The sequence below is a fragment of the Mchenga conophoros genome, linkage group LG3 (assembly GCF_057382185.1).
Source record: "Mchenga conophoros isolate Kocher_MC1m ecotype Shallow Benthic linkage group LG3, M_conophoros_male_GT1.1, whole genome shotgun sequence".
Classification (NCBI taxonomy): domain Eukaryota; kingdom Metazoa; phylum Chordata; class Actinopteri; order Cichliformes; family Cichlidae; genus Mchenga; species Mchenga conophoros.
Window position 1 is genome coordinate 32,632,348 of NC_140528.1, and position 15,914 is coordinate 32,648,261.

The following is a 15,914-nucleotide window of genomic DNA, read 5'->3' on the forward strand; positions in this document are numbered from 1 at the left end:
TGAGCAGCCGAATGAAATAAAGCCTTTGCTGGGCTTTTTTCACAGTTGCTGTAGTGTTGAGAGTCCAGCTCAGGTCTGATGTAACCTGCAGTCCCAGGAATCTGTGGCTGTTTGCCCTCTCCACCTCCGTCCCTTTGACGATAAGAGGCTGCAGGGGAGGGAGTTCTTCCAAAAGTGCAGTATTCATTCCTTGGTCCGTGTTGAGGATGAGGTGAAGAAGCTTCTGTGATGAAAAGAAACTTAAAGAAGTCCAGACGCTTTTCTCTCCAAGCTCCTCAGACTACTGACGCTTGTTTCTCTCTTTGTAAAATGAAATTTAAAGTGAATTTTGAATCAAATGTTTCTCTTCTTTCTCCCTCAGAGTGCAGACATGTCTGCTGCCAGCAATCTGCGATCTGAAGATCAGTTTCTGTGCTCCATCTGTCTGGATGTGTTCACTGATCCAGTCTCTACACCATGTGGACACAACTTCTGCAAAACCTGCATCAGTCAGCACTGGGACATGAATGTCATCTGTCAGTGTCCCATGTGTAAAGAGACTTTCTACACTCGACCTCAGCTGAAGATCAACACTTTGTTCTCTGAGATGGTTGCTCAGTTCAGACGTGAAGCTCAGCAGAAAGCCAGCAGCAGCAGCTCAGAGCAACAAGCTGCCAAACCAGGAGAAGTTCCCTGTGACGTCTGCACTGGAACCAGACTGAAGGCCCTGAAGTCCTGCCTGGTGTGTCAGACCTCCTACTGTCAGACTCACCTGGAGCCTCATCTGACACTGAAAGGCCTGAAAAGACATCAGCTGGTTGATGCTGTGGAGAACCTGGAAGGCAGGATGTGCACGAAGCACGATAAACTCCTGGAGCTGTTCTGTAAGACCGACCAGACATGTGTCTGCGTGCTCTGCCCTGTTTTAGACCACAAGAACCACGAGTTTGTTCCTCTGAGAGAAGAATATGAAGGAAAGAAGGCAGAGCTGGAGAAGACAGAGGCTGAGATTCAGCAGATGATCCAGAAGAGACGACTGAAGATTCAGGAGATCACAGAGTCGGTGAAGATGAGTAAAGATGCTGCAGACAGACAGAAAGCAGAAGGTGTTCAGGTCCTCACGGCTCTGATGGAGTCTGTTGAGAGACGCCTGAAGGAGCTCATGAAGGAGATCGAAGACAAACAGGAAGCTACAGAGAAACAGGCTGAAGGTCTCATCAAAGATCTGGAACAGGAAATCTCTGAGCTGATGGAGAGAAGCTCTGAGGTGGAGCAGCTCTCACGCTCTGAAGACCACCTCCACCTCCTCCAAAGCTTCTCCTCCCTGAAAGCTGCTCCACCCAGCAAGGACTGGACAGAGGTCAGAGTTCATCCACCATCATATGAGGGGACTGTGGGGAGAGCTGTGGCTCAGCTGGAGGAGACAATCAGGAAACTCATGAAGAAGAAGCTGTTAGAGGCTGAGCTGCAGAGGGTGCAGCAGCAGGAGGTGGATGTGACTCTGGATCCTGATACAGCAAATCCTTATCTCATCCTGTCTGATGATGGAAAACAAGTGTACTGTGGTGATGTGAGGAAGAAACTTCCAGACAACCCAGAGAGATTTTCTCTGTGTCCTGGTGTTTTAGGAGAGCAGAGTTTCTCTTCAGGCAGATTTTACTTTGAGGTTCAGGTTAAAGGAAAGACTGAGTGGATTTTAGGAGTGGCCACAGAATCGATCAACAGGAAGGGAAAAGTCACAGTGAGACCTCAGGATGGTTTCTGGACTGTAGTGCTGAGAAATGGAAATGAGTACATAGCTTGTGCTAAGTATTCAGTCCCCCTCTGTCTCCATCCTGGTCCTGAGAAGGTGGGGGTGTTTGTGGATTATGAGGAGGGTCTGGTCTCCTTTTATGATGTAGGTGCTGCAGCTCTGATCTACTCCTTTACTGGCTGCTCCTTCACTCACAGACTCCACCCATACTTCAGTCCCTGTCCTAATTATGGAGGTAAAAACTCTGCACCTCTGATCATCTGTCCTGTCAATCAAACTGATCAATGACTGATTTTATTGGATGAATGATTGATTTTTCTTGAAGGGAACAAATGAACATGTTGAGTGTAAATCCTCTACAGTCTCCATGTTTCTATAGAATCTGATCATCAGGACTCTGATTCACACTTTGATTCTCATGGAGTTTGATTTGAACAGAAGAAAAGTTGAATCAGGAAATGTTCCCACTGATGGAGACTCGAGCTGAAGAGCAAATATCAGAGAACAAATGTCCAAAAGCTTCATTTCCAATAAAGTTTGTTCAATGCTTTGAGTGAATCCAGACTCATGTGTGGCTGTTATACGGAGCATCAGAGTCCAGCTGAGTTATGTTGGATACAAACTGCTTATTTTGGCTCTGTGAGGAGTTTTGTTCACTGAAAACTGATGAGACGGATAATATTCAAAGAACTCTGTAGAGATTCATGCATCCATGTTCTCCACCTGCAGGTGTGGAGGAGAAAGGTGGAGCACAGACTGCTGCATCCTTCCAGTCACATCATTTTGATGATTATATTTGCATGTTGTGATGATTTGGGTTAAAGACAAACAGAGTTGAACGGCTGCAGTCACAGCATGAAGACGATGCTGAAGCTGAGCTGTCAGTGAACATGTTTCACTGTGATTTGATTTGAAGAATAGAAAGTGTGTGTGGCTGCTGACAGCTGCAGTCTCTGCTAGTCTGCATAACACACACACAACTTTCCCCCTGAGGCAACGATGCAGCAACAACACAACAGCTGCAGACACACACACGATTGTGCGCTCCCTTTCAGTCTGAACTCTCAAACACACAAACAAACTCTATCAATGTCGTACTGTTAAAGAACTCCTCCTTCTTCAGTAACAATGATTTGAGGTCTCTACCAGTGTCTCTTGTTTTGACCTTTGACCTCTTTATTCCTTATAACCAAAAAAACCCTTTTATCTGATATTTTCACCTTATTGATTGATTATATATATCTATTATATTTTCTCACCTTACCTTATTTTGACCTTTGACCTATGTCCTTGTTAGCCTTGATCTTCCTTCATCAAACGTGAAATTTCTTTCACCTTTGAACTTAAAGCTTAAATCAAACCTTTGTTAAAAAGCTTCTTACCAACTTGTAATTCCAACTCTCTGCATTAAACACGTATCTTATCATATAAACACTGGATCACTGAGAGAACTTTAGGCAGAACCAAATGAAGCAGCTGACCTCGTCAAACTCACAGCGACAGTAACTGACAGTGAATTATTTTAATCTTCTTCATTGTATTTGTTAGAAACATTTATTTTCCTTTAATTGGACTTTGGTTAAGTTAAATCCGATGTATTAACCGACCTTTGAGGTGAAGTGCAGCTGCGAAGAACGCTACGGCAGGCAATGAGGTGCGTTTAATGTCGCTCTGTTAATTTGAGCGTCCATAAATTGAATGTCTTATTTTTTCTTACTTTATTATTGCTAATTTATTGAAGAATTTGGCCATTTAATTAAGATAGATTTTATGTTGTTGGTGGTAAAGATCTGGATGGATGTTTTATTTTATTCTGTGTTTCTATTTTTCAGTTTTACTTTTCAAGACTTGGTGAATTGCCTTTTTCTACTTTTTGTTTAGTTTTGTTAAAATTAGCAGCAGTGAGAAGTGTTGTTGTCGGTCTTGAATATATTTGATGTAGCCCATACTGTTAAGGTAAGTGTCATGTTTTTAGTTGTTAGTCTGATGAAGAATCTTTTATTTTTCTCCAAAAGTTGATTGTGTTTATCTGGACATAGTGTTTTTCAGGTCCAGCTGAATGCAGGTTTCCCCAGTCTTATACGTGTCAGGAGCATCAGCACAGCTGAAATGCATTTTTCCTAAGCACCGCGTCTCTGTGGCTTTTAAACCCCAAAACACGCTAAAACAAAAATGGGTCCACCCCAAGGATGGGGTCCCCCGGTGTAGTTTCCACTGTGACAGACTGTGGGCTTCCTCAGAGTGAGGCTGAGAGCGGCAGGCCCAGCTGGAGTCTGACCCGTGTCACACAGTGGAGGTCAAACCTTCTGTGCCACAAACACCAGATTAACCAGTTTCACTCATCATCCTTCTACTGTCAGATTTTACTGGTGCAGGTTTGATGAATCACCATCTGAGAACGTCTCTGATGTGGGCGCCACCCACAGGGATCACTTCCTGTAGAAGGGTCACATGACCTGTTATAGGCCCCTTTGTGATGATGACAGCGACGCCCCTTTCGTGTGAGGTTAAACCCAGAGAGCTTCGTGTGACCTCTGACCCTGATCACCAGCGTTAGGGTCAGTGAAGGTGAGATATCGTGTGACAGGAGGAACAATAAAGTTTTATTTGTACGAACACATAGAACAGATGAAGTCAGAACGAAGCAGGTGGAGCTCAGTCAGGGTGGAGGTGCAGACAGGTGAGCTGAAGGGGAGGAGCCAGTCTGGTCAGGAACTCTCTGTCTCCTCGAGTGAACCTCCTCACCTCTGAAACACACACACACGACTCTGAAGGTTGCAGTCAGGGTGGTGAGGGTGGTGAGGGTGGGGTTACCTTCTGGTCTCTGGTTGGTGTGTTTCCTGCAGGTGAGGCTGAGCGGCCGAATCATGACATCGCTGCTGCACAGACACAACAGGAAGTGGAGGAGGAAGTCGTCAGCGTCCCCGTCACACACCTGAGACAGACACAGAGGTTATGTCTCTGCAGACTCACGGCTCGGCCCTGTGGAAACGTCCTGCAGGACGCCTGTTTCTCTCTGTGGTGGCCCCCCCACAGCGTCCCCACCGTGCTTCACTGTGTGGACGCTGTTCTTTGGGTTGTAGCTGCATCTTCTTCTCGTTTCACCTCCTCTGACCACAGGACGTTTCAGTCTGCAGGTCTTCGTCCTCAGCAGTGTGGCTGAAGGTGTCTGCAGACGTGGAGCTCTGTGAGCTCACAGTGCGTCCCTGTGCAGCCTGTAGAGTCTTTGAAGTCTTTGCTCTGACAGGCTTGTTCTGTGCTGGGCGGCTCTTTGACTTTCTTCAGGTTTCCCTTCCTGACACTCTGATAACCTCAGATATCCACAACGTGAATCCTCACAAACATCTTTTTCTCTCTTTTCACTCAAACCTTCTGACGTTTTCACACCGACTGTAAATATGAAGAAAACCCTCAGTTTGACGCCACGCCCCCAAACCAGTTCAGCAGTAAAGTGTGAGCAGACGGAGCTGTTACCAGGATGTAAACAGGATGTGCCCTTTCACAGTTAAAGCCTCAGGAATAAAAACATGACCCGATCTTAAATTTTTAAAGATAAAATAAAGTTTAAAGACGACGATGAGCACGTGACTCACCTGTGACAGGTAAACATACACACCTGACAGGTGCTACTGACCTGGCTCTGCCCACGAGGGAAGACTCTGATGTGACCTCTGACCCTGAGAGCTCTCTGAAGCCCCTCCCACTGAGCATCAGCCAATCCCAGCAGAGCACGAACCAGAGCAGCTGAGAAGCAGACGTGAGCCTCACCTGTCCCGTCATCGATCACCAGCCTGATCGAAGAGCAGAGCCACATGGTTTGATCATGTGACTGTCACCTGACTCATCCAGGTGATTAACACGTATCAGCAGGTGAGCTCAACAGGAAGCTGCTCTTATTTTGCTTTGGACTGAAACACTGACGAGGTCGAGTGACACTGAGAGCTGCTGCAGCCCTGAGAGAGAGAGAGCAACAGGTAAACACACACACCTGAAATCGTGAGCAGTTTCCTCCAAAACGACACTTTACTTACTGCACCAACACTAACACACCACCAACACGCTAACAACACATGAAGCACTCTGAGTACTTTCACTGCACCCGAGAAACTGACACTAAACACATCCTGTACACACTGTGTGTATTTTATGCAGTACCTGTGTGTACACGCTGCCACACAGCGAGCAGCTCCACTGCAGTTGCAGGAACAGGAAACACACCACGTGACCTTTGACCTGTCCCACAGCGCACCTCTGCTTGCTGCTCAGAGCCCACTCACCCAGGTGCATGATGGGAGCAGGAGGAGGAGGCTGGGCCGAGCTGATAGAAACCAAACAAACAAATAAACAACAGCACGACAAACACGTGAACCAGACTTTACCTGTAAACTTACCTGGTGTCTCCCAGGGAGACCACAGTTATGGAGCTGACAGGTAAGTACGTGCAGTACACACTTCCTGTCCTGAAACACACACACAGGTAAACCGCACAGGTACGTAACCATGGGCGTGACTTTGTATTGAACATTGGGGGGTCAAGATCTCTGTCTAAATAAATAAATCTGGGTACATTCCCAGATGATTAAACAACTATTTTGCTGGTAACACCTGAAACCAGTAAAGAAAACCAGCAGCCTATTGATGCAAGATGATCCATAACTTTATTGGGGCTGACATTGTTGGAAATGAGTCCAAATAAAGAGTCCAAACATTTATAAGCCTGTCTATGTGTGTCTCACCTGGACAGCCTCCTCTGGACACCAGACAACAGCAGAGTGTTACCCGGCAACAGGCCAGGTGGGTAGGGGGTGTGGCTTAAGTCCAGGTACACCTGCAGACTCCTCCCAGCTTGGTCACAAAGAGTGAGACGTACACCTGCACACACACGTTCAGCTAACAGTCAGACCAGGGGTCCGTTCTTTGTACCTCGCTACGTAAATTAGCTGGATTTGATTGTTGACGATTTCGCGTGATCTTGGATCGTTCGGTTCTCCGAAGCTCATCCGGGACTTGCTGTCATAGCAACAGATCCGTAAGCGTAAACCTGCTCGGGAGCAGGCTTACTTTATGTAAACAGGATTAGATCACAGCCACTCAGGTATGTCCGCTTCATGTATACGAAAGCAACGGTGAAATATACTCACTCAAATGAGCAATCCTATTTATCCATATTGTATATTCTGTATCTATATATGTGTATATGTGGTGTATTTATGCTTATATCCTTACTCTTATTCCCCTTAATGTATCTGTAACATGCAACTTCTTTCGGTGCTTTGCTACTGGAAACTGAATTTCCTGGAGGAACCCACCCGAGGGATTAATAAAGTTTCATCTAATCTAATCTAATCTAATCTACTTGGGTTTTCTTCCTGCAGCCCTCATGTTTACTCAAGGTTTAGTTCTGTCTTCATGCTGATTTTCTTGTTCAGTCGTGTCTCATGTTGCAGTTTGTCAATCCTGTCCCTGTGCTCTGTGTTCCCTCTGTTCAGTATCAAGTCTGTGCCTCATGTGTTTCCTGTTTTATTTTGATAGTCCCTGTCCTGTGTGCAGTGTGCTTGGTTTTGCTTCCCTTCTGTCATTAGGCCTGATTTGTCCCAGATGTGTTACGACCTATTCCCCATCTTCTCGTAGTCCTGCTTGTGTATTTAAGCCTTGTGTTTCTCTGTTAGTTGTTGTGTTGTACCCTCACTGTACTGTGTTTTGTTTTCTATGTGCTTCTGGTAATGTTCTGGTTCACTCTTTCCTGGTTTGATTTTCTACTTTCCCGGGTTTCTAGTTTGGGCTTAAGTTTTGAGTTTCTAGTTTTGTTTTCTTCTATTTCTATTCGAGTGTTCTCCAGCAATAAAGCTGCCACTTTAGTTAATCATTCTGTCTCTGGGTCCTGCGTAGTGATGGTGAGATGAAGCCTCATGATGAACTGAAGCTTTCCATCCAATTGGTCGACTCATGGTTCGAAGCATTGTGATGATTCATTTGTTCTACTACTCAATTCAAGTGAAGCGGGCTCTTTGATTATAATGATGTGTAAACCTTATGTACATCTGGATAATGACACAAACTAGTGTTTGGTGCTTCACTTTTTAATAAACTAAAAGACAGAAATCAGATTATAGGATGTGTAGTGTTGTTTATTTATATTTTGGTGTTTATCATTTGTGATATTTATTACTGTGTGCATACTTTATTAGGAGAGACAAAATTAAAAAAAAAATCTCTTCCTTGCTGGTTCCATCGAAGAAGAAATGCACAAGTAACTATGTAGCACGTACGTAATCCAATTCCACAACACGGTGTGATGGGGAATCAGCTGTTTTCCTGCCCATGTTATTTCGAATCTGGCGCGAACCAGTGAAAAAGTCCCTGAATCAGTTACGTGGTACAGACTGCCCGCAAGGCCTCGAACGTCACTGCATACGTAATCAAAGCAAGCCTCGATACGCGCTTCAGAAAAACGCCCCCGCGATTACCCGACGCACGATTCGAAGCTTCGACACACAGGACACATCACTAGTCCTGCGTTTGGGTCCTACATCCTGCCTGCCACCTCAACACCTTTAATTTTACAGCTTCTTAGTTATTATAAAGTGCTGCAACTCATAATGTTTTCTAAGATAGTAAAACCAGATTTAAACCGACTACTTCTACAAAGATGGAGCTGAAGTGATGATATACATTTAGTGTTTGGACTTGGACACATACAGTCTGTTTTTCCTTATAACTACATGTGAGTTCAATTAACATTTTGTAGGAAAAGGGAATTTGTTTTTTAAAAGGATTATAGATTCGGAGCTGAATTACCCAACGGAACATCTCATTTACTGACGTTTGCTGGAGAAGCTGCTCTGCCTCTTTGTGATGCAGCAGCAGCGTGACGTACTGAAGACTGTTAACGGGGAAGTGCTGAAGCTGAAGGCGTCTCTCTGCTGCTCAGACTGACGTTCAGTCGTCATCCAGACAACATGAAGACTGCACCGGTCTCTCTGCTCCTCGGTGAGTCAAACACTAAAATCATCGATTTATTTATCACAGCTCCAACAAACAGTATGGCAGGAAAACAACCTTTCAGCAGTTACAAGCTCGCAGCTACTGACTTTAAAGTTCATGTAAAAATTCTGAAAAGTTTCGTCAAGGCAGGAGGAACAGTTCATTCTCCTTCTTATGTCTTTCTGGTTTCATTTGATTGGTGGCTGTGAAGTTGGGCAGGAACCAAGAAGTGATGTTAATGTTGAATAATGGAGCTCACAGTTTTAACTGAAATGTATGAAGAGTGATAGAAAATGGTTTCAAACATGCATGATGAAAGTTTTTCGGTTTAAATCGATCTCATCATCACTGCAAACCTCTCAGAGGTTCAGACTCTCAGCAGTTTAACCTGGAATCCTGCAGGAAAGTCACCATATAGTCTGGACTAAGTCAGCGATTAAACCTTCTGCCCAGCTAAGTGTCAGTAACATGAAGACCAAAAGAACAAAAGAGACTTGACCTCTTTTCATCAAACATCTCTTCAGTCAGGAAACCACAGCCTCTGACTGCATGAAGCACAGGGTCCTCTGACTGCGTCCCCTCTTTTATCTAGTCTTCACTTCCTCTATTCACAGCCAATTTTCCATTAAGAGGACTGAGTGTATTCAAACAACCACAGATGGTTTTGACTGTTAAAGTTCCCATTCCCATTGACATGATGACCTTTAAACAGCAGCAGTGTGGGAGTGAAACAGGCCGCAAATCTGAAAATAAAAACTGTGCTTTTGAAGGGTGGCTTCTTAGTCCCACACTTTCTTCTCTGCACATGAATGAAAGCTCATCCATGCACAGTTCCCTCTCCATTGTTTACAATGCTGTGCACTGTGATGTTTACCGTTGATTGCCATCTGATCAAAAAATGTATAGAAAACAGGAAAAGACAGGCTAACCTGCGTTGCTGTCTCGGTGGTATTTTATAACTTCCTGTTCCTGTTACAGTGCACGGTGGTGTTTGTGTAGTTTAATCTGCGTGGCTCACAGATCTGGCAAAAATACAGACCTTCCATAATTAAGTAGAAGTACAAATACTACTGTTCAAAAATACTCCAGTAAAAGATGAAGTACTGCCTCAGTGAAATACTTGCTCACTCACACCAAACTTCATTAAATGTGAATGTGTTACTTTGCTGGTTCCCAGTTGCAGCTTAAGTGCATCCAATATTAGATTTCCCAGCTTTTCAAACACACCATGAGCTGTGCCATTTTCTGGGCACAGCAGGTTAACACCATATAAAGATTTCCTGATGTTGTATCTCCAATAACAGGTCACGGCATTTCGCTCTCGAGGCAGCCAGTGCCCTCCCTGCAGTCCCAAAAGGTTGATTCGGTTCATCTTGACGCACACCTGTGTGCACTTATATTCAAAAGGTTTTTCCGTGTAAAGATCTGATAGTGAGTGTGGGGAGTCATAGATTCAGCCCCCCCCCCCAGGACCACCCGATGGGCAGATGCTCCACCCTCCTTGAAAGAGCTGAGGAGATGCCTATATGGGATGTCACCCAGCAGCCACAGTGCAGAAGTCAGAGAGGGCCGGCAGCCAGCTGCACCAGAGCAGACCGAGGCCCGAGGTTTGAGGGCCCTCCACCCCCCAAAGTAGCCTGACGGAGTCACGGATGCCAGGCCCTGCCAAGCAGCCGCCGGGAGTGAGCCAGTATGTGAGACCTGACTTGACACATAGACATAGACAAACATGCACACACAGACACAAACATACACCACCCTCATACACACATATACAAATATTCAGCACTCACCCAGTGTGGAGACAAGCAAAAATGAACCCACACTCCCCAAACACACTCTGAACCCCAAGTCCATTTCTTTTAGGGGAGAAATGTTTGATTTTGGGGTGGGGGTAAATTTCATGATACATGATCACATGGTCAAATATTTTTAGACGTTTGGCTCCTCCCACGGGATGGTGTGCATCTTTCTCTGCTTTCTCTGAGATGTGAGTATGGATATGTGTGTGTTGACTGTTGAGGCAGGTGGATGCTGCTGATTGCTGGTTTGAAAGAGTTCCTAAGTGTTGATTGGATGATTGGATGTACAGCAGCTTCTTAAACCCCAGCTCACAGCCACCTCCGCCCTCTACTTCCCTCCTCTGTACCAAATAAGGAGCCAGCTTTGATCCAAATCAGCTAACTGCGCATCACCAGCTCTTCCTCGTCCTCGCTGTCCAGAAGCAGCAGCGTGATGATCTTGACAGGGAAGTGGTGAAGCTGAAGGTGTCACTCTGCTGCCAGTCGTCGTCCCGACAACATGAAGACTTCATCTGTGTCTCTGCTCCTCGGTGAGTCAAACGCTGAAATCCTTCACTCACTCATAGCGTTCATTTATCTTATAACACAGTAACAGAGTGTGTGCTGGATGCTCTCACTGACTGACTCTAAAATGAAATCTCTTCAGGTCTGTCCAAAGTCTGAAGTTAGGTTTATGCGAGAAGAAGAGTTCACTCTTCTTCTTTAGTGTTTTTGTTGTTTTAAAGTTCAGATCCATCGTGTGTTCTGGACTCAGAGAGTTGGACCTTCATATCCAGTTTGTTGTCTGTAACATGTTGACTTGTAGAGAAGTCAGGCAACCTCTTTTTTTTTTATCGAAGATCAACTTTCATTCAGGAAACCACAGCTGCTAGCTGCAGGTACCACATGCTCCTCTGGTCTGTTATGTAGTCTTCACTTCCACTATAGAGAGCAAACTTTCCTTCATGTGGACTCTAATGAAAGGACTGGAGACTGTTTTTGTCATTTACCTTACTTTTGTGTATTTTGTTTTCTCATGATGAGCTTCAAACAGAAGCAAACTGGGACTCAAACCTGTGAATAAAGATCAATGAAGCAGCTTCTCCAGGTTTTTATTCAGCAGCTGATGCTGAATAAACAACTAACCCTTATCCCATGGCTTTGGTTTATAAGTTCTGACTGTTTAATCCTGAGAATGCTTTTCTTGCCTGCTGTACCCCTTACTCTTTTATTCCCCATTGCCCATCCACCCCAAACTGCTGAGTCTTCATGAAGCCTGAGTGGGGAGCAGTTTCTCTTCTGCTTCCAATAATCAACAATTCCCCAAAATCTGCTTAGTTTGGGAAATATTTAGGTGCAGGGTGTTGGAGTGTCAAAACAGATATGACGCCCACCTCATTCAGACCAAGTGTACCAACATAGTTTCGTCAGCATGTGTTAAAACTGAGCTGGCGCTTTGTGTGATGTTTATAAGTCTAAATGTACTTTGAAAACCTAAACAGAACCTTCAAAGTGAATTAAAGGTCTCCCCCCTTTAATGTGATGTTTTTGGAACAAGACCAGATTGAAACAGGTTCCTGCCCTCTGACCTTCAGTGACCTCTGACCTGTTGCAGGTGTGTGTGTGCTGCTGCTGTCTGCACTGACTGTTTGTGCAGGTGAGTAGATGAAGTGCACCATGGTCCAGGACAAACACTGAGTGTAAACACTGATAGAAACTGTCCGTCTGTCCTCCAGTCTCTCTGAGCGTCAGTCCAAACCTTCAGCAGTTCTTCACAGCAGCCTCAGTGTCTCTGACATGTGACGGTCAGCTGGGCTCTGATGGATGGACGGTGAAGAGGGACACAGGAAGTGGGACTGAGTCATGTGGAGCAGGTGGGCGGGGCTTCGGGAGGTTAACTGGTTCATCCTGTTTGCTTGATAAGCAAAGCGAGCCAATCAGTGGAGTTTACTGGTGTGAAGGTGAAGCTGGAGAGAAGAGTGAAGAAGTCAACATCACTGTATCAGGTAATGAAGTCGTTCATTTCATCAGACTAACAGCAGACTGTTATACCACCTCTACATCACTCTGTTGGTCTTTTCTTCAGATAAAGAAGTGATTTTGGAGATCCCTGCACTTCCTGTGAGGACAGGAAGTGATGTCACACTACGCTGTAAAAAGAAAACTGGTGGCACAGCTGCAGCTTATTTCTACTTTAATGGACGTCCTGTTGGACCTAAATCAGAGAAAAACATCACCATTAACGTGCAGCAGTCTGATGAAGGTCTCTACTGGTGTTCTACTGATGAGTTTGGATCATCTCCTCAGAGTTTGCTGAGGGTCAGAGGTCAGAACACTGACATCACTTCCTGTTTAAAGCAAACCTGCTGAGCTTATAATAAATTCAATGACCCAGTTTTATCATCTCTCCTGCAGATGTCTATGACACCACCACCATTTCACCAAGTGCCACCAAACCACCACCAACAACAACTATCAATCTCAATTCCCCTCCTTCTACATCGTCCTCCTCCATCATCTCACCTGTAGCTGCTCTGGGTTCTCTGGGTCTTCTAGATCTTATTCTGGTTGCAGCTTTGCTGTTTTGGAACAAAAAACAGGGTATAAAGTGTGTCAAACCCCCCAGAGCTCATTAGATTAAACATTTTACATGGAAAAATAAATTTTCCTTAATAATTATGTGATTATATACTATAATTCAATTATAAACTGTCCCCATTCACATTGTTTAGCAGAGAACTTATCTTACATGAAAAATATAGAGACACTTTTATTGATAAAGTATAAGACCCGATCCTTGGGGTGGAACAATTTTTGGCGCAGCGTGTTTTGGGGTTTAAATTCCACAGAGACCCAGTGTTTAGAAAAAATGCATCTCAACTGCTCCGATACTCCTGTCACAACAGTATCACTACAGGTTTTGACAAAAGTCCAGCTGGAATTAGTGATGGGATTTCCGGCTCTTTTTAGAGAACCGGCTCTTCCGGCTCCCAAGCGGCTCTTCAGGTTGTTTTGTTGCTTTAATTAAAAACGGTCCGGGGGGAAGCAGGGATTAATCCCATACATGCTCTCAGTGGGTTCCAAACACACACACACACTCTCTCGAGTCCAGGGCAGATCTATATACACACAGAGAGAGACGTCCAGGTTAGGGATAGTCTCAAACTCACAGATACAGGTTCAGGTCCGCCGTCATAAATAGTGCTCCAAATCAGCTGGGATCGGCTGCAGGTGTGACGGTGAGCACAGGTGCGTGGGCCAGGGGCGGAGCCCGTAATGAGCACCGCCCCAGCAGAGGAGAGAGAGCGCAAAGGAAACAAAACAAACAAAACATGTTGCCAAACACAGAGTGAGCCAGCGAGGCACGAGGACCACGACACAAAGCACGTGCAAACTCCAAAACACATTTCTAGCTTTAACTGAACTTCAAAGCAGAGCTACTAGATCACTTAAATTACACAATTGAAAGCATGAAAGCATGTGTGTATTGTCCCTGGTGTCTGTGGGGATGGTGTTCGCTCTGTGTTGTAGCGTCCTGATGACACCCAGTTTGTGCTCCATGCTGGCAGACGTCTTCGGTTTAGAATCTTTTATTATTTGTCTCGTGTTTAAATCCTCGTCTTTCTCATTCCTGCAGAAAGGACGCTGTCATCAAGTCTGAGTCAAGTCACCTATCAGGATATGAACTTCAGTCAATCAGCCAATAAAATTACAGATACACACTCACATGTTGTTTTCTCCAGTCCGAGGACATTGCAGGTACACATTCAGCTGTTATCCAACAAGTTATTGCTTCACAAAATATGATTATGACCCATTGTCCGTGGGTCCTTGTGATAATTTCTTTGCTCCTCTATTCTTCTTGTCTTTCCATCTCCTGGATTCTCTTTTAACCATCTACTCGTTCTCGTTCTCTTGTGCATCAGGGCTGAGTTATTGATGGAGTTTCCCAGATCAAATTTAAAGGAGGATGGGAAGAAGAGGATTTTCTCTCTGCCAGTCCCGTCAGCTCCCTGCTAAGATTTAGAGCTTGTCCTGTTTTTCAGTATGAAGGCCCTGCTCATCTGTTTTTCTTGCCATTGCTTAAAAAGTGTACATTCTGCATCCAAATGTCCAGCTGCCTTCAACTTTGATGTTTGTCTTGGCCAAAAATAAGCCTTCAGTTTATTCCTTTGTTTAAATAAAAATCTCTTGCTGATAAACTGAACCCTGGCTGTGGCGTCAGAGTAGCGCTATATAAGTGCTACATAAGAACCAGTCCTTCTACCATTTACTAAAAGCAGGCTTTTGCCAGGGCTGCAAAGGGATTTGTAAAGAATGATTTTTTAGTGTACTATGCTTCAGGCAGTTGTTGCATGGAAGTGGCTGTTACTGAAAGTCCAGCACAGACCTGTAGTGACAGCCAGTGATTGGCATTTTGAAATGATAATAATAGCATAATGATTTAAAATTCCAGGTTCCTAATGAAGGTCTTGCAGATAAACAGTAACACATTCTATAATTTATTATTAATAAATAATAAACAGGTGGAGCCGGTAGCTCAGCATGTTTGATTTGGCAGTTTTGCACTAGATGAGCTTCCTGAGGCAACTCAAACGGGATCTGTGTTTGCAGGTGGAACTGAACAACAACCTCTCCATTGGAGCCAACAATAAAAACATGAATAACAATAAGCTTTATTTGGGGCTCTGATCTGAGGATGTAACATCATTTGTAATGTGGGTCTCAACAAGCTCAAGGAACGCTTTAAAAGTAGCCATTAATATGGTAAAATCACAGGTAGCCAGTGTAGCGCTGTTTTTTAAATATGCTGAAAGTGTGGCAGCAGAGTTTTGAACTAGCTGGACTCTTGACTGAGTAAAGTCTGCACTACGTGAGGAGACTGGAGGAGATGAAAGCATGGAAAACTGTGAGATCAACAGATTCATCTTTTTCTGGTGAAATGTCTGGAAGTTTCTTTGGTTTGTGTACAAGAAAGTGAAACAATTTTCTTGAATTCTTACACATTTTTACATGATATTAGTAGGCGGCTCCTTTACTAAACAGCTCCAACTGTTTGATTTGTTTGAATTTTACAGGACAGCTTTTTCCCGTGTTACTCATTCATTATGGAGCTACTGTAGTTAACATGTAATGCTTCTCTAAAACCCTGTGACACAATCTTCTTTAACATTAGTGCGCATTAACCCCACATCTTACCTGTTTTATTGCTGATGTTGGCCTGACAGTATTGTGGTAACAATGTCTCCTCTGTTTAGGAGAGGGCAGCAGGGTCACATCCTCACTGACATCACCTGTATTTGCACTACAGTCGTTCCCTTCACTGACCTTTGCTCTCCTTCTCTTTTCCATCAGGTTGTGTAAAACTGAAACAGGCATTAAATGTTTACTACAAATGATGCTTTACACAGAAATGC

General features: G+C 44.4%; 1 protein-coding gene and 1 long non-coding RNA gene across 3 annotated transcripts; one reads left to right on the plus strand and one right to left on the minus strand.

Moving 5' to 3' along the window:
• The first annotated feature begins 370 nt into the window (after positions 1-370).
• LOC146578210 (E3 ubiquitin-protein ligase TRIM21-like) lies at positions 371-2,249 on the plus strand. Of its 2 annotated transcripts, XM_085268575.1 has the most exons (3): positions 371-615; positions 787-796; positions 974-2,249. In XM_085268575.1, the coding sequence occupies exons 1-3, from the start codon at positions 371-373 to the stop codon at positions 2,018-2,020; spliced, it is 1,302 nt and encodes a 433-aa protein (XP_085124701.1). In that variant the 3' UTR covers positions 2,021-2,249. The 2 variants fall into 2 exon arrangements, with proteins under 2 accessions (XP_085124701.1, XP_085124699.1); XM_085268573.1 differs by having other exon boundaries at positions 371-2,249.
• A 3,120-nt stretch (positions 2,250-5,369) lies between these two features.
• LOC146578211 (uncharacterized) lies at positions 5,370-6,242 on the minus strand. Its single transcript, XR_014891467.1, has 3 exons — positions 6,124-6,242; positions 5,888-6,050; positions 5,370-5,685 (listed from the first exon to the last, which is right to left on the minus strand). It is a non-coding gene; the product is annotated as an uncharacterized LOC146578211 (long non-coding RNA).
• Positions 6,243-15,914: the final 9,672 nt, after the last annotated feature.